This window comes from Ornithorhynchus anatinus, chromosome X5 (genome assembly GCF_004115215.2).
Source record: "Ornithorhynchus anatinus isolate Pmale09 chromosome X5, mOrnAna1.pri.v4, whole genome shotgun sequence".
NCBI lineage: Eukaryota > Metazoa > Chordata > Mammalia > Monotremata > Ornithorhynchidae > Ornithorhynchus > Ornithorhynchus anatinus.
Window position 1 is genome coordinate 36,686,820 of NC_041753.1, and position 17,990 is coordinate 36,704,809.

General features: G+C 48.5%; 1 protein-coding gene and 1 non-coding gene across 3 annotated transcripts in view; one reads left to right on the forward strand and one right to left on the reverse strand.

Annotated features, from left to right (window-relative positions):
* The window catches only part of PLAA (phospholipase A2 activating protein), a 36,392-nt gene extending 24,115 nt beyond the window's left edge, over nucleotides 1-12,277 (reverse strand). The window contains exons 1-5 of one of the 2 annotated variants that reach the window (XM_029055268.2): nucleotides 11,893-12,277; nucleotides 8,014-8,207; nucleotides 5,637-5,737; nucleotides 5,477-5,537; nucleotides 5,137-5,196 (exon numbers count right to left, since the gene is read on the reverse strand). In XM_029055268.2, the coding sequence (XP_028911101.1) occupies nucleotides 5,137-5,196; nucleotides 5,477-5,537; nucleotides 5,637-5,737; nucleotides 8,014-8,207; nucleotides 11,893-12,041 (565 nt within the window). In that variant the 5' untranslated portion in view covers nucleotides 12,042-12,277. Of the gene's footprint in view, nucleotides 1-5,136; nucleotides 5,197-5,416; nucleotides 5,538-5,636; nucleotides 5,738-8,013; nucleotides 8,208-11,892 lie in introns of both variants that reach the window. The other variant, XM_029055267.2, reaches the window with a different exon arrangement.
* Nucleotides 12,278-13,792: 1,515 nt separating this feature from the next.
* On the forward strand, nucleotides 13,793-13,930 carry LOC114808295. Its single transcript, XR_003756141.1, has one exon. It is a non-coding gene; the product is annotated as a small nucleolar RNA SNORA7 (small nucleolar RNA).
* Nucleotides 13,931-17,990: the final 4,060 nt, after the last annotated feature.

Below are 17,990 nucleotides of genomic sequence, written 5' to 3' on the forward strand. Positions count from 1 at the left end.
GGGAGTAGAGGGGCGTGTTGTGTGTGTGTGTGTTTGTTTTGGGGGGGGGGGGGGGGCTAGGAGGGTCAACTGGGTGGAGATTCCAGTCTGGATTGATTGCAGGACTGCACTGGGGCCGGAGGAGGTCCCAGATGCCACTGTTGCCAAAGCTACTACTTACCTCTCCCCAGCCCCTGGCATTTGGTTGTCCCCCACTGGACCCGAGAGATCGACCAAGGCGGTGATCTAGTGGAGGCGTCTACAGCAGCTCCACTTCCTCTCTCTGCTCCTCCACCCCCTGCCACCCCCTCCCACGGCCCACTGCAAAGCCAGGGGGCTGGGGGCCAGAGGGAGAAAGAAGCTGCCTGGCACCGCCACGGGGGCCAACATTACCACTGGGTGGAGTGAATAAGGGTCAGCTCCGAGACAGGTGCCGACCAATTCCCGGCCTCAAAGGACCAGAGAAGAAAAACGAGCAGGGGGCCGCGAGGAAGTTGGGGGAGTGGAGCATCATGGCCGCCGGCTCCCTCCCCCATCTCCCCCCAACCCCCCGGCTTTGTGGCTCCAGCGGGAGTGAGCACCAGTGGCAGGAGTGACACTGAACTTAGGGAGGGGCAGGAAGAACGGAAAAGCTGCGAGGAGGGAGGTGGCGGGGTTATGCGATACTTACCTCACGAGCCTGGTGTTGGAGCAAAAGTTGAATCTGGTGTCGTGAACCTGAAACAGGACGTAAACTCAGAGACGTCGGACGTTCGTCATAACTTGGTCGGTGGTAAATCGAGGACTTCCTGTAGAGTGCCAGCGGGCTGGGGCAGTGCCACCCACAGGCGCGCGTGCCCACGCACGCTCGATCCTGCCAGTTGCGTTCCTGCTGGGGCACGGAAGGCAACGAGCAGGTTGGCGGGCAGGGGCGCGGCGCGGCGCGCCGCGAAGCACACGTTATGGCTTCTCCGCGCAAGCTCCTTCTACATCCGAGGCGACTACGGCATGGGGACCGGTCGACGCCGTGTGCTGTTGTGCCACAACCCGGCGGGTGATTCACCTTAGCAGCCGCCGCAGTCTTCGCTGCCCACATCGGCCAGCTATTTTTCGGGGTTCCCGGTTGGGCCCGTCCACCCCACGGAACGCCCTCGGGTGGGTTCTTCCATCGGAAACCTTCACCGCTGATGGCCTAGCCCCAGCGGGCACTCCCCTACTTGCAGAGCCGGGGCTAGAACCCAGGTCTCCTGACTCCCAGAGCCGTGCTCTTTCCACTGGACGGTGTAAAGATTAGCGCTGTAACATTAGGAACAAAGCTCCTCAATTTATATCCAAATACAATTATTAAACTGTAGCGTTCCCTGCTGATCTAGGACAGCGACTCTAAAAGGCATGCTTTACAGTGCCAACGGCAGGGATTATCGTAGGCTTTAATAAAACCCAGAGGACCCTCGCAGGTCAATCTGAAAACCTGGGCTACTGAAACATGGTCAGATTCATTCGGGAAGACAGGCGAGCTGCAAGCTTGCTCTGGAAAATAAAGCTTGCTACTGTGGTGCTCGCTAAAATTAAGAGTTAATAGTTCTCATTTTCAAACATGATATACAAACTTGAGCTACCTGATCCAGAGTTCACGGTATTTCCAACTTCCTGTACTGGGTTAATGATTTCTTGGCAGTTATAACATGAAATACAGGTTTACTCCACAAGTAGAACTCCCCGGTTTTTGCCCAGGGTGAGGCATGCTCAGTCACATAACCAGCCTCCCATCTGTATGTTCCCACTCAGTGAAGTGACCGCACAAACTCAGAAGAATATCCACCGGGGCTCATGCTGGAGAGGACTAGATGCGCCAAGAGCAGGCAAGAGAACAAACCAGTCCCTGCAATGGTGGCATTCTTGCCCACTGAGGCTGAATGATCAGAGGGGTGATGATGCTCTCGGAGGGGGGCCTGACTGGTTTGTTGTTTTACACGCTCTGGTCTCCTGGGAAGGCATAAATTCGGGAGTCTCTAGTGGTGGCATGCCAGGGGCTGGTGGTTTCTTTCCCCACCCTAACCTCTGTTTGCTCCACTTTCTGCATTATTAGAGTGCTCGCCTTCAAAAGGAGCCCAGGAAGAAACAGAAGCAAATAAGAGAACATGCTGCGACCTGCTCCGCCACAATCAAAATGGCCACCGGGGCCAGAGTCATCATCCTAAGGTACGCCAGCACTCCCTCCCGAGCTGGCTCTGCGCCCTAGTATGCGACGAGCAAGCCGTGAAACGACTGTGTAGACGGCATCCACGGTCCACTTTTATTAGAGAAGGAGTGTGGCTTAGTGGATAGAGCACGGGCCTGGGAGTCGGAAGGACCTGGGGTCTAATCCCGGCTCTGCCACTTGTCTGCTGTGGGACCTTGGGCAAGTTGCTTCACTTCTCTGGGCCTCGGGGGGATTGAGACTGTGAGCCCCAAGTGGGAGAGGGACTGTGTCCAATCGATTTGTTGTAGCCACCCCGGCGCTTAGTACAGTGTCTGGCACATAAGGAAGCGCTTAACAAATATCACAATTATTATTATTGATTATTTTATTATTAGATAGATTGGGATTCTGCTGCCTAGACATGCCCCGGGTGGGAGATTCCAGGTGGGCAATCAGCTTCAGATGCCAGATTAACAATCGAAAACGCACACTCCAAAGCAGAGGGAATCTGACTCGGCTCTCACTACGACGTTGTGCTCTGCGGCTAGCTAAACACACCACGGCATTCTCGCCGTGCACCTCAGGACGGCTGCTGACCCAAGTTGACAATGATCAGGAGAAGTAAAGAGCATCAAATGGAAAGGAACTGTGAACGAGACTGAGATGACCATTCGCAATAGTTCTACTAAAGAAATTCACAAAAGCAAATAGTCTCCGAATGGAATCACCACCATTTTACCAATTGGAATTCAGTACGCTTAAAATTCTATCAACATATTTATCATGGTCACCTACCAAACCATAACAAAGCCAAGTTACATATTTACAGAGACGCATGATCTTTTAGGAAAGCACAATACTGTATAAAAATACTGTGGTAGTTAAGTTCTTGAAGAACTCTGTGGTTTGGGAAAACTGAGCTGGAATAGTCTTTGACTCAACTGGAGTAGATGGGTTACAATACCGATAGCTCAATGATGCCACCGTGACAGACATTTCCAATGCAGATTCTTATGCTATCGTTAAGTCCACCGAAAGTAGAATCCTTTCCCACCACAGACTCATCACAGCAAGATTCCTCACGCCAGCTTATGGATCATATTATAACGAGAACACGCTCGGTTTGTGGGGAAGGTGTTCCCAAATTTTTTCCTCATGTAATATCCAGATCGAGCAATGGAAACAAACTTTACAGTAAAACTGCCTGAATCCTTTAAGGCATTTTGACTTTTGCAATTCTCTTAGTGCCACGCGGAAAGGAAGAGTTCCGGGTCTTGTTATAACTCAATTCACTTCTACACTAGTCTGACAATTTATGCTTAAGGCTTAGTAAAACTGAGGCTCTTGTACCAAGTGGTGGACCTTTAAGCCTTCCAATCTGGTTAGATTGGCTCCGCCATTTGTCTGCTGGGTAGCCTTGGGCAAGTCACTTCTCTTCCCTGTGCCTCAATTACCTCATCTGTAAAATGGGGATTAAGACTGTGAGCCCCAAGTGAGCCATGGACTGTGTCCAACCCGATTTGCTTGTATCCCCCCCAGCACTTAGTACAGTACCTGGCACGTAGTAAGCGCTTAGCAAATACCACAATTATTATTGTTTTGGATGGGACATTTTTTAGAAATATTTTCCCGGGTATAAATGTACATGAAGATGCACTAAAATCACAGTGTTTTCACTGATGACAAGGTCGCCAGCGTATATTCACTCTGAGCCCGGCCCATTTTTCTACATCATTCTCCCCACTCCTTAAATATCTCCAACAGTTACCTATTCCTCTCTGCATCGAGCAGAAACTACTGTCCACTGGCTTTAAGAAAGCCCAGTGGCTTTTCTGCCCCTACTTAACCACTCTCTTCTCCCATTACACTCCAAATGACCTAAGCTTATTTTGGGTGGGGAACATGTCTACCGACTCTGTACTGTACTCTCTCAAGTGTTCGCTACAGTGCTGTGCACACAGTAAGCACTCAATAAATACGACTGACTGACCTACCCAGTGTGCGTCACACTCTCACCCCCACACTGCCAGGCTATTGTGCATACCTTCCTTCTTCACGGCAACAACTCTCTCCTCTTTCGCAACCAATATGCCCAGCTCCCCTATGTGCAAAGCCCTTCTGAAAAACCATTCTCCCTTTCCTGACTCATCTCCCCAGTTTATATCCCTCCCCCACCCCCGGCCCCTCAACAATCTCCGAAAATCACTTTGCTTCTTCCACGCCACCCTGTAGCACTTATATACATATGTTCGTACTCGATCGCTTCCTCCTGGTACCACTTTAGGGTCCATCTCCCTTACTAGATTGTAAGATTCTGGAAAGAAGGGCTTATGTCTGCTAATTTCACTGTACTCTCTCAAACTTTTAATATAGTGTTCTACTCCCAGTAGGTGCTACAGAAACACCACTGGTTGATTAATGATTGAGACAGTATTAGGTCCACTGAATTTATATTTAGTTCAGAAATGTAGCAACTTCCATTTAATATTGATAAATCTAATTAATTAGGAATGAGTTGTTACTAAGCCCTAACAGAATTTTCCTCCATTTTACACTGACTTCCAGAATGGCTGGGGTGCCCTTTTCTGAGGACCTTGGGAATGCGGGTTTTCTTGCTAAGTACATCCATCTGTCCAAGCCCAGGAGTCTTTCAAGAAGCTTATAAAGCTTTTTTTTCATATATATACACCTGGAGTCAAAGATGACATCAGCAGGAACAAAAACAAAAAAAGGAGAGAAAATATGCCAGCAACCACAGAAGAATGCCTGAAGAAAACCTGCCTGAAGAAAACATGCTCTAGAAAAATATAATGTAATCACATTTACCGCGACCAGAAAAATTATTCTTGACCTCATCAGTAGTTCAGATATATTGCTGGGACCCTAATTCCAGCCAATTAGCCTAATTCTAAATTCTAAATTGCCAGCTTTAATGCACTAGAAAAACATACTGACTCAGACCAAGAAATAGTACCGATTTTGTTATCCAATCTTACCAGAAAATGTCCTCTCACATCTTCCAGCCTTCCAAAGTTTAATGGTCTTGTCTGCTGAACCAGTCAACATCAAACCTTGTTCAGGTAATATCTTCACTGGTCACATTTACCGCGACCAGAAAAATTATTCTTGACCTCATCAGTAGTTCAGATATATTGCTGGGACCCTAATTCCAGCCAATTAGCCTAATTCTAAATTCTAAATTGCCAGCTTTAATGCACTAGAAAAACATACTGACTCAGACCAAGAAATAGTACCGATTTTGTTATCCAATCTTACCAGAAAATGTCCTCTCACATCTTCCAGCCTTCCAAAGTTTAATGGTCTTGTCTGCTGAACCAGTCAACATCAAACCTTGTTCAGGTAATATCTTCACTGCCCACACCGCAGCCGTGTGACCCTGCAAGATTAATATTTGCTTAAATAGACGCAGAATCATCAAGTATTTCACAAAGCTACTTAGCTAAAATTCTAGCATACTCACACCAAAGTACCGTACCTGTAAGGTCATCATGCATTTGTCGTTCAACCAGACCTTGGCTGTAGTGTCCCAAGAGCCACTAAGTAATGTTCCAAATTTCCCAGAGGAAAGGCTGCAAACTGTAACAAAGTGTTTCAAATAAATATGATTACTATTCCCTCTGCCTAAAGAACAAAAAATGACAAACCAATGAAGTGGGCAAATGATTCTGTTCCACGAATTGCTCTTTGACTGATGGGGCACTGGTCAACCCTTCCACTCTGGAAAGGAGAATCCAGTTTTCCAAGTCCTCCCGTTCTTAAGCAGCCCTCTCAATTGTGGACGAGCAGCCTGTGCTAGCTGCTCTCCAGAGGCTGGCTGCACCACACAGACCCAGGAGGGAGGCTCTTCCCCGGATGGGGACTGGGGCTCAAGGAGCCACATCTGGCCCCAAGGAGAGTTGGATAAAGCTTGTGGGCCATTGGTTTGTCAACCTCTGCCCTAGTCAACTAATCAGCAAAATTCACCAACGAGTGCAATGTGAGACAGAGAACTTAAAATCCAACGTCGCTTAAAGCTTACTAAAAATCAGAATTTGAAATTAGTTGGAAAATTCATCAGGTTTTTCCAGTTCTAGCTTTCCAATAGTATTGTTGTTGTTGGAATGCTAACACGTGAACAGATAACTCACTACCCTCACACCCCCCGCCAAAAAATCCCACAATAATTCCTCTTCATTTAGGGCAGAGGAGAAAAAAGTGATATTTGACTTCTCAAAGTTTCATTCTAAATTGCTTATTCCTCGTAGATCACTAACACAGAGTAACTCTGGTGTTTGGGCCTTTCGGTCACAGCCGCTCGCCAAGAGCCAAAACGGATTCCAAGACACACTTTACCTTCTCATGTTACCTCAGTGTAAAAGAGTGGAGTAGAGTGGGGAAAAATTATACCAAATATTGTCCAGAAGGCAATCAGATGACGGTGATGCAACGTCTGCACCCAATACATTTCTTTCAAGACACATGCAATTTTAGTGATCACCATGAAGTGTCAGTATATTCCCTTGATTTTGTGAGAGTAAATATGCAAATTAAGGGACTCTACAGGAACACCCGCTTCCCCCAATTTTAAAAAAAACACCACCAAAAATGCTTTCTTTTTTTAGATTTTAAGCATTCGTTTTTAATGCTTATATTTTCCAGTTTGGGAAGGAGCTTGAGTAATGTTTTCAGATCTTCTTTCTTATATTCATAAACCTGTTCATCCATATCAGCGATATGCCATGTAGAGTAGACAGCTATACTATATCGTTTTACACCAACACATCTTTCACATGCCCCAGGAGAATCCACATTAAGCACAGGGTTCCCGAACCCATTAAGCTCAATCTGTTCAACCAACACCAGTTCAAGGCCAGATTATCTATGAAGTACAGCAAATCACTGCTTCAAAATGCATGAATCTAGGTGTCAATATGGAGCACTTACCACAAACTGGTCAACGCCCCCCCCAATGTGGGAGTGAAATATGGGAAGAGGTCAATCTCTAAATTGGATTTAGATTTCCAAGTTTTGACTGGCGTAGAAAAGATTTACACTTATTATAAAAAACAAAGGCCACGGAGGGATTAAAGCAGGAGTGGGCAAAATATGGCTCATATTAATGGCCTATTAATGATTCACTCTGGCTCCAAGGTGAGATGTGGCCCTCCGATCTCTTCCTGCCAGAAGCAGCGGTAATTTCACCCACAGCAAGTACCGTGTGCCCTCCAACAACCTCTCCTGGATGCCGTCCGCATCCCAGCATTCTGTGGCCTCCAGAACTGCTGGACACAGTGGAGGCTATGGCACGATTTCACAGTAGGCCTGAAGGCACTTAGAGCCTCCACAGAAAGAAGCATACTAAGCTCTCCTAGAACACAAAGGCTGCATTCTTGCAAAACCCTGCATTAAGGAAAATCAAAAACTGTAGTTCCCCCCCGCCACCCCCTCCCCGTGTCGATCAATGCTGTTTACTGAACGCTGGATGCAGAGCACTGCGCTAAAGGCTGGGGAGGGTGAAACAGAATATAAGGGAGTTGGTAGACATATTCCTGTCCACAACCACCTTACAGTCTAGAGGGCCGGCGGCATGCAAGGAAACTAGTCCCGAAACCACAAGACTGCGGCCAAGTCTGGGCTGCCGGGCCAACGCTCCCCTAATCCCCAACAATGCTCTAGCCAAAACACGTAGTGAAAGCCCACATTATGGCAGAACTGAGAGGAGAGTCATTTCTGCACCGACACCTCCCGGCCACTCTCCCCGTCACCCTGACAGTTGGACAAGTGTGCATGCGGCCTGTAAAAGCTTCAGAAAATTCAGTCAGTGGCACTCCATCTGAAGTTACTACCCACTCCCTACATTCAAGTATACCTACCAGTATTTTTGTGACCTTTCAGTACATAAAGAGGTGAGGACCTGTCCAGTGTGAAGACACAAATATTGTGGTCATTTCCTCCGGTGGCAACAAGCCCACGAGGATAGATGTCACTTGCAGGTATGATGCACACGCAAGATACAAAATTGGAGTGGCCGCTCATAAGGTGTATCTCTGTAAATCCCCTGTTAGGACTGAAAAGACAGATGCCGGTCAACGTTCATTTATTTAATTACAACCAAAGATCTAACAACCTGACAGTGTATTTGTTGCTGAACTGTACTTTCCAAGCACTTAGTACAGTGCTCTGCACACAATAAGCGCTCAGTAAATACGATCGAATGAGTGAATGAGTGAAAGTTTCATCGGGGGACTGCATTTTGATGAAAGAAATACTAAATGAAATAGTGGGAATCACCAACTGTATTTTTGAGAGCCCCTTGTCGAACATGGGGGGGTTGAGTGTTCTGTGGAAGAGCAGGGGAAAGGAGCAAAACCTCTTTCTGCTCTAATTCTTTCTCCTGCTCTTCCTTTTCTTCCCATCTCCTCCTATTCTCACCCTGTTTCTTGGCACCAGGAGTCTCAATTGGCTATGGTGCTGCAGCTCCTTTTTATGAGTGAAGTGTGCTTTGCTTCACAGTCAACTGGGGTATCATAAACTTACCAGTTGAAAAGCGGGAGAATACAAACGGACACATGTAAATATATAAATGATAGGTAAATAGGTAGTTGGTGAGATAGCAAACAAGCTTAAACCCCAGGGAGGTGCAGGGGAGTCAGCTGAGAAATGCATCTTGAAGGTGAGTTTTTTTGGTTTTGTTTTTCAAAGGAGACCTTGGAAGGAGGAGAGGGACATGGATTGGCAAAGTGGGAAAGAGAGAGCACTTCAAGCAGGGCCAAAGATATAAGCAATGAGTCAGAGGCTGAAGAGGCAAAAGCGAGGGGCCGTAAAGTCAGCTTGGGAGAGAGGAAGAGCACAAGTTGGAGTGCAGCAAAAGAAAACAGGTGAGAATTGACAACGCCAGTAGCTCCTGCTTTAAAAGAAAAGCAACGCAAAGTCTTTGAAGATTTTCGAGGAGGGGAGTGAGATGTGCTCTGGTCAGTGTTTCAAAACATGATAAGGGCAGGTGTATCCAAGACACACTGAACGAGGAAGAGGTTAGGGGGAAAGAACAGTAGGAGGTTGTTGCAGTAATCTAGCTGGGAGCTAGCCGAATAACAAACCGGCCTAAAGTAGCACAGGCAGTAATAGCAGCTGTGGTAGAGAGCAGCAGCAACAGCAGTTATGTCAAGGACATCACCATATTTGAGTAATGCTGATTAGTCTTCAAAAAAGATACTGTTTCAGGCGCATATTTGAGAATTCACACAGAGCCTACCAGCACAACAGGGAGAAGGTGAAGGTACGATAGAGCAGAAAGAGACCTGGAGGGTAGACTGAGTCGCTCACAAACCGAAAACGAGTCATCGACGAAGTGTAGTTTAAAAAGCTGACACAGTTCTGGGATATATTAGAAGGAGCACAACACAGAAGAGTGGGGACGTAATTCTCCCAGTCGTCAGTGCCCTGATTCATTCACTCAATCGTATTTGTTGAGCGCTTACTGTGTGCAGAGCACTGTACTAAGCGCTTGGAAAGTACAATTCAGCAGGAGAGAGACAATCTCTCCCCGCAACGGGCTTACAGTCTATCAGATCGTTATTAAGGACGTGGGTACAGATTTGGTCTTATCACTTTAAGAAGGAAAAGAAAATGGAAAGATTAAAAAGGAAGAGCAGCACGGCCTAATGGATAGAGCACAGGACAGGGAGTCAGGAGGACCTGGGTTCTAATCCCATTTCTGCCCACGTGTCTGCTGTGTGACCGTGGGCAAGTCACTTAACTCCTCTGTGTCTCAATTTCCTCATCCGTAAAATAGGGATTAAGATGGTGAGCCCTGTGTGTGGGACAGGGACTGCGTCCATCCTGATTAGATTGCATCTACCCTAGCGCTTAGTATGGTGCTTGGCACATAGTAAGCCCTTAAACACCATGAAAAAGGACGACAAAATTCATACAAGGTTAACAAAATAAGGGACTGCTTACACTAGGGCTTAGGGGGGTCATTTGGTTGTCTTTTTGAAGGATCGTTGTTCTGTGTCCACTGAGGCCCAAACAAGAGGAAATGGGCTTTGATTCACACAACCAAGACAGTAATGTCCATATTACTATCTTCATATCCAGCATTATCCTCATATCCAGTAACTAACCGGGTGATACTACAATGCAATGGGCTACACCAAGGAAGTCTATCCCAAGACAGACTCAATTAAGTACTGTACTAAGAGCATGGGAGAGTACAACAAAGTTTAGTTGACACGATCCTTGATCTTAAAGAACTTCACTCTAACGGGGGAGGGAGAGGCTAAAATAAATTATACAGGTGGTGGGGGGAAGCAAGAGTATCAATATACGTGTATTAATGCAGTGAGCTGAAGTACGCCCCAAGATAAAAAAGACTTATCAGAGGGAGATTGAGTGATCTGCCCAAGATCTTACAGTATTATTCCCAGCTATACAATTAATTTGCTATTTCCAGTCTACCGCTTAGCCACTAAACTAATATCTCTTCCACGCAGAAGCCTAATATTGAAGCAAATACTTTAGGAAACTTCACCTTGCCCCTATTCCAATCTACTTCAGCTGTCGCCTAGCTCACACAAAGCCAGTCTTCCATTCTTCAGTGGACCCAAGATTTCTTTTTGCCCCCAAACCGCCCCCCAATAATCTCCAATCCAGAAAACACCACAGAAAACCAAGTCACTTCTAGGACTGGTCTGGGTTACGAGTCAGTTTTGGTTGAAAAACCTGGGCTCAAGATATGGCTCCGAAAGACTGACTCAAGGCAAAAACTTGGGCAAATCACTTTAATTTTATCTTTGCCTCGCTTTAATTATAATACTTGCTCCTCTAGGTTTTCGGAATGTTACAAGGGTAAAATGAGATCGCATACAATTAAGCAGTTTTTCAACTACACACACCTCACTTTGGCACTCACGTACATCTCTTTAGCCTCTGTTGCTTCTAGCGTCTCTCTTCTCTGCTGGATAGTAAGCTCCTTAATGGCAGGAATTATCTACTAATTATTGTACTCTCTATTGTGCTTAGTACAGTGCTCTGCACGGGATAGGAGTTAAAAAAAAAACTGTTGATTGCCTGAAAAAAAGCTGAAGTCGTATAACGAGAGATCTATTTTTTTTTTAAACTTCAGCCTCGTCTAAGACCCTGCAAAACACCCGGGCATTGAGTGAGTCCTGCTCCCATCCTCGGTTCGTTCTGAGCCAAACACATTTTAACGTAGAGAAGCCGGTACAGAGGACCTCTCCCTTCTCTCCTGCTCCAAGAACCCACAAATCACCTAGATACGGTTGTCCGACGCCATACGCCGAGTCACATGATGAAAAGCCATTTAAAAATAAAGTTTAACCAACCGCCTTCAATAACGGAAAGTATTAAACAACGCGACGGAACCCTAGGCCACCCCGAGAGCCGGTACGATCTTCTCGCAGCACCGCGATCTACTCCAAGGGCCGGCAAGTACGCGTGGGGGGAAAAAAAGAAGGAATTAAACAAATCAAGGAATCATTAGCGATCGGTTAACAAGGAAGCGAGCTGCTGCAAATGTCCCTTCTAAAAGTCCCGAAGCTTAAGTAACTCGGCGCTTCGCATTTTTCGATGCGGCTAACTCGGTCCAAGAGCGTCCAGGTCAGCGAAACTACGAGGTAGAGATGGAGTCCGAGCGGCTTCCCCTAACCGTCTCCTCCCGACCTCGCCCCCCAAGGTGGGTGTGGGGGAAAATGGGCCGTCCCCGCCCTAATCTCCCCCGTAAGGTCGCTTACCTGTCCGGAGCCCAGAGACGGGCGGTGCGATCCCGAGACACCGACACGAAGGTCCCCGGGGGGTAGAGGCCACACACTAAGCCCCGGACGTCGAGGTCGTGGCCCGAGAGGGAGCAGCTCAGCCGATACCTGTTCCCGAAGCTCGCCATGGCCGCCGACCCCGACGCCGCGAGGAAACGGGGGCCGAGATCGCTCAACGGCGAAAAGACCCAACGACAGTGGCAGCGAGTACCCGTTAGGGCCCCCGACGGCTCGAGGGCTGGGCGACGGGATGCTGGAGACGGCGAACCTCTGACGGAAGCGGGGAGCGAGATGGAAACCGACACGAACAGTGAGTCGAACGCGGAGTGAGGGAAGACTGACACAGCAACCGCCTCGGCAACCGGAAGTCGTCATCACCCGCCGCCGGCCGTGACACCGCCCAAAATGGCGCCTCGAGCGAATCATCGAGTTGCTCGGGGGACTGTAGGACGGCCGAGACTACAAGTCCCACAATGCAAAGGGGCTCTCTTCTCTCCCCCTTCCCTCCTCACCCCGCAAAAAGGTCCGGTTGGGTGGCGGGTGGGGCGGGTTCTGTAGTGGTCGCTTGTCCCTTTAATGTTTCGAAGGCAACATGTGCCGCTCTCATCTGAGTACTTAATCCGTCTCCGGACCTGAGAAACTAAAGCTCGCTTCTAGATCGTAAACTCGTTAGGGGCAGGGAACGTGTCTAACCATTCTGTTGTATTCCCCCCATTCATTCGTTCGTCCGTAGTTATAATTATAATAATGTTGGTATTTGTTAAGCGCTTACTATGTGCAGAGCACTGTTCTAAGCGCTGGGGTAGATACAGGTCATCAGGTTGTCCCACGTGAGGCTCACAGTCTTAATCCCCATTTTACAGATGAGGGAACTGAGGCACAGAGAGGTTAAGTGACTTGCCCACAGTCACACAGCTGAGGAGTGGCAGAGCCGGGATGGAGTGGTTACTGTGGGCAGAGCGCTTGAGAGTGTATGAATGCAATAGTAAACAGACACATTTCCTGCCCACAAGGAGCTTACAGTCTAGAGTGCTGATTCATTCATTCATTCATGTTTTTTAAGCACGTAGTGTGTGCAGAGCGCTTTACTAAGCGCTTCGGGGGAATACCATACATGCCAAGTGCTGGGGAAGGAAAAAATAAAGTGAAAACACACCATCCCTGCCTTTGTGGACTCTACCAATAGGTTGCTGGGGGAGCGGAGGGGCATTTGAGCATTCAGAGCCCGGGTTAGGGAGTCAGAGGTCATGGGTTCTAATCCAGACCCCACCACTTGTCAGCTGTGTGACTTTGGTCAAGTCACTTGACTTCTCTGGGCCTCGGTTACCTCATCTGTAAAATGGGGATGGAGACTGTGAGACCCACGTGGGACAACCTGATCACCTTGTATCTTTCCCAGCACTTAGAACGGTGCTCGGCACATAGTAAGGAACTAAAAAATGTCATCATTATTTACTATGCGCAGGGCACTGTACTAAGCACTTGGGAAAGTACAATACGTAATAGTTAATAATAATAATAATAATAATGTTGGTATTTGTTAAGCGCTTACTATGTGCTGAGCACTGTTCTAAGCGCTGGGGTAGATACAGGGTAATCAGGTTGTCCCACTTGGGGCTCACAGTCTTAATCCCCATTTTACAGATGAGGTAACTGAGGCAGCGAGAAGTCAAATGACTTCCCCAAAGTCACACAGCTGACAGGTGGTGGATCCGGGATTAGAACCCATGACCTCTGACTCCTGAGCCCGTGCTCTTCCCACTGAGCCACACTATTAATAGACATGATCCCTGGCTACAAGGAGGTTACAGTCTACAGGGGTAGGCAGACATGAAAATAGAGTAGGGATAGGGGAAGTAGTAGAGGGTAGGAATACTTACCCCTCTTGGAACCGCACCTGGAGAGTTTGCATTACTCTACCAGTCTCGGCTACAGGAGGGAGAGTCAAGCAGAAGCCTGCCCATTCCATTCCTAGCTCGGGCAGCGGCTAGCGATTGGAAGGCGATCTGCTACAAGTCAAAACTGGACAGCAGCGGCAGTGGGAGAGAGTCGAGGGCGGAGAGGACAGGAGGGCTTGGTCAGGGAAGGCCTCTTGGAGATGTGCCTTCAATAAGGCTTTGGCCAAATGGGTGAGGGGCTGAGATGGAGGGAGGTCGGTGGAGTTCATTCATTCAATAGTATTTATTGAGCGCTCACTATGTGCGGAGCACTGTACTAAGTGCTTGATAATAAAGAGCCTGGACTTCGGAGTCAGAGATCACGGGTTCGACTCCCGGCTCTGCCACTTGTCAGCTGTGTGGCTGTGGGCAAGTCACTTAACTTCTCTGTGCCTCAGTTACCGCATCTGTAAAATGGGGATTAACTGTGAGCCTCATGTGGGACAACCTGATGACCCTCTATCTCCCCCAGCGCTTAGAACAGTGCTCTGCACATAGTAAGCGCTTAACAACCACCAACATTACTATTAATAATAATGATTATGGTATTTGTTAAGCACTTACTACATGCCAGGCACTGTTCTAAGCGCTGGGGTTGATACAAGTTAGTCAGGTTGTCCCACGTGGGGCTCACAGACTTAATCCCCATTTTACTGATGAGGTAACTGAGGCACAGAGAAGTGAAGTGACTTGCCCACAGCCACACAGCTGACAAGTGGTGGAGTCGAGATTAGAACCCATGACCTTCTGACTCCCAGGCCCGTACTCTATCCACTATGCCATGCTGTTGGGAGGAATTACCGTAATAATAATGACCATCCTGGCTCCGCCACTTATCTGCTGTGTGATCTTGGGCAAGTCACTTTACTTCTCTGTTCTTCAGTTTCCTCATCTTTAACATAGGGATTAAGACTGTGAGCCCTATGCGGGACAGGGACTGTGTCCAACCAGATTATCTTGTATCTAATCCTGTGCTTAATATAGTGCCTGATATAAATGCTTAATAAATATTATTAAACAAAGTGACTCCCAGGTGTCATTAGAAACTTGCCCAAATACGAGGGAAATAATAATAATGTTGGTATTTGTTACGCACTATTCCTCCTCCCCCTTCCATCTCCTTCCCCTCCTCTGAAGCTCATATAATTCGCCTCTACCACCCCCCTTCAGATTCTTGTAGCTGTCATCTACTGCCCCCCTGATCCCACCTCCAACTTGTTTAACCACCTTGACCCACCTTCCTTCTCTCCTTCTCTCTGCCCACTCTGATCCTCGGAGACTTCAACATCCACATGGATGTGCCTGGTGACCCCTCTGCCACCCGCCTGCTATCACTCCTTGACTCTGCCAGCCTCCTGCTCCACCACACCTCGTCCACTCACCAACTTGGTCACACCCTCGATCTCATCACCTCTCACCGCTGCACTATCTCCACCCTCACCAACTCTGAAATCCCTCTCTCGGACCATACCCTTCTCACCTGCCTCATCTCTCACACTCTCTCCCCCTGCAAATCTGTACTACTCCCCCACAGAGACCTCTGCTCTCTTGACCCCATCCATCTCTCCCAAAGCATCACACCCCACCTTGCCTCCCTATCCTCTCTTCCCACTCTCGATGATCAGATTACTGCTCTCAACTCCACCCTCTCTACTCAACTCAACTCACTCGCTCCCCTTTCCCTCCTCCGCTTTCGCTCCACTAACCCGCAGCCCTGGATCTCCGCCTCAGTCCAGGGTCCTTCGCTCAAATACCCGTGCTGCTGAGCACTGCTGGTGAAGGTCCACGCACCAAGCCAACCTTATTCACTTCAAATTTACCCTTTCCTGCCTTAACTCTGCCCTCTCCTCTGTCAGACAAAGCTACTTTTCTTCCCTCACTGATGCCCATGCCCATCACCCCTGCCAATTGTTCCGGACTTTTAACTCTCTCCTCAGACCCCCTGTTCCTCCCCCTCCCCTAACGATTTGGTCACCTACTTCCATCACAAAAAGTAACACAATCAGGTCTGAGCTCTCCAAAGTCACCCCTCCCCCTTCTCCATCCCCCCAGCTCCCAACCCTCTCCCCTACTTTCCCTTCCTTCCCTGCAGTATCCTCAGAGGAGATCTCTTCCCTCCTCGCAAGTGCCACCCCCTCCACCTGTGCTTCGGACCCCATTCCCGCTCACCTTATAAAAACTATGGCCCCTCCCTCTCCCCTCCTTAAACTTCTATCTTTAACCACTCACTCTCCAATGGCTTTTTCCCCTCTGCCTTCAAACATGCCCATGTCTCCCCCATCCTAAAAAAACTCTCTCTCGACCCCACTTTCCCTTCCAATTATCATCCTATCTCCCGCCTACCCTTCCTTTCCAAACTCCTAGAATGAGTCGTCTACACTCGTTGCCTTGAATTCCTCAACTCCATTCTCTCCTGGACCCCCTCCAATCTGGCTTCCGTCCCCTCCACTCCACTGAAACTGCCCTCTCAAAGGTCACCCGTGACCTCCTTCTTGCCAAATCCAATGGCTCCTACTCTATTCAAATCCTCCTTGACCTCTCAGCTGCCTTTGACACTGTTGACCATCCCCTTCTCCTCCACATTTTTTCTCACCTAGGCTTCACGGACTCCGTCCTCTTCTGGTTCTCTCCCGCCATTCATTCTCAGTCTCCTTCATGGGCTCCTCCTCCCCCTTCCATCCTCTAACTGTAGGGATTCTTCTGTTCTCCATCTATACTCACTTCCTTGGTGAACTCATTCGCTCCCAAGGCTTCAACTATCATCGCTACGCAGACGACACCCAAATCTACACCTCCTCCCCATCCTCTCCCCCTCCCTCCAGGCTCGTATCTCCTCCTGCCTCCAGAACGTCTCCACCTGGATGTCTTCCCACCACCTAAAACTCAACATGGCTCAAACTGAGCTCCTTATCTTCCCTCCCAAACCCTGTCCTCTCCCTGACTTCCCCGTCACTGTGGATGGTACGACCATCCTTCCCGTCTCACAGGCCTGGAACCTCGGTGTCATCTTTGACTCGGCTCTCTCGTTCACCCCACACATCCAATCCGTCACCGACACCTGCCGGTCTCACCTTCACAGTATCTCCAAGGTCCGCCCTTTCCTCTCCTTCCAAATGGCTATCGTGCTCGTATAAACTCTCATAATATCGCGGTTGGATTATTGTGTCAGCCTTTTCTCTGATCTCCCTTCCTCCTGTCTCTCCTGACTCGTCTATTCTTCACTCTGCTGCCCGGCTCATCTTCCTGCAGAAACGCTCTGGGCCTGTCACTCCTCTCCTTGAAAACCTCCAGTGGTTGCCTATCAGGCTCCTCACGAACAAAAACTCCTCACTCTTGGCTTCAGAGCTCTCCATCACCTTGCCCCCTCCTACCTCTCCTCCCTTCTCTCTTTCTACTGCCCACCCCATAGGCTCCGTTCCTCTGCCGTCCACCTCCTCATCATCCCCCGTTCTCGCCTATCCCGCCGTCGACCCCTGACCCGCGTCCTCCCGCTGTCCCTCTCTCCTCACATCCGCCAAACTCTCTTCCCCTCTTCAAAACCCTACTGAGAGCTCGCCTCCAGGAGGCCTTCCCAGACTGAGCCTCCCTTTCCCTCTGCTCCCCCTCCCCCCTCCCACCTTCTGCTCTTCCCCCTTCTCCTCCCCTCAGCACTGTGCTCATGTGTATATATTACCCTATTTATTTTGTTAATGAGGTGTATACTTCCTTGATTCTATTTATCTTGATGATGTTGTCTTGTTTTGTTCTGTTCTGTTGTCTGTCTCCCCCGTTTCGACTGTGAGCCCGTCATTGGGCAGGGATTGTCTCCATCTGTTGCCGAATTGTACATTCCAAGCGCTTTGTACAGTGCTCTGCACATAGTAAGCGCTCAATAAATACTATTGAATGAATGAATGAATGAATGAAGCGCTTACTATGTGCCGAGCACTGTTCTAAGCGCTGGGGTAGATTCAAGGTAATCAGGTTGTCCCTCGTGGGGCTCACAGTCTTAATCCCCATTTTACAAATGAGGGAACTGAGGGGCAGAAAAGTGAAGTGACTTGCCCCAAGTCATCCAACTGACAAGTGGCGGAATCGGAATTCAAACCCATGACCTCTGACTCCTATCCCGTGCTCTTTCCACTGAGCCACGCTGCTAAA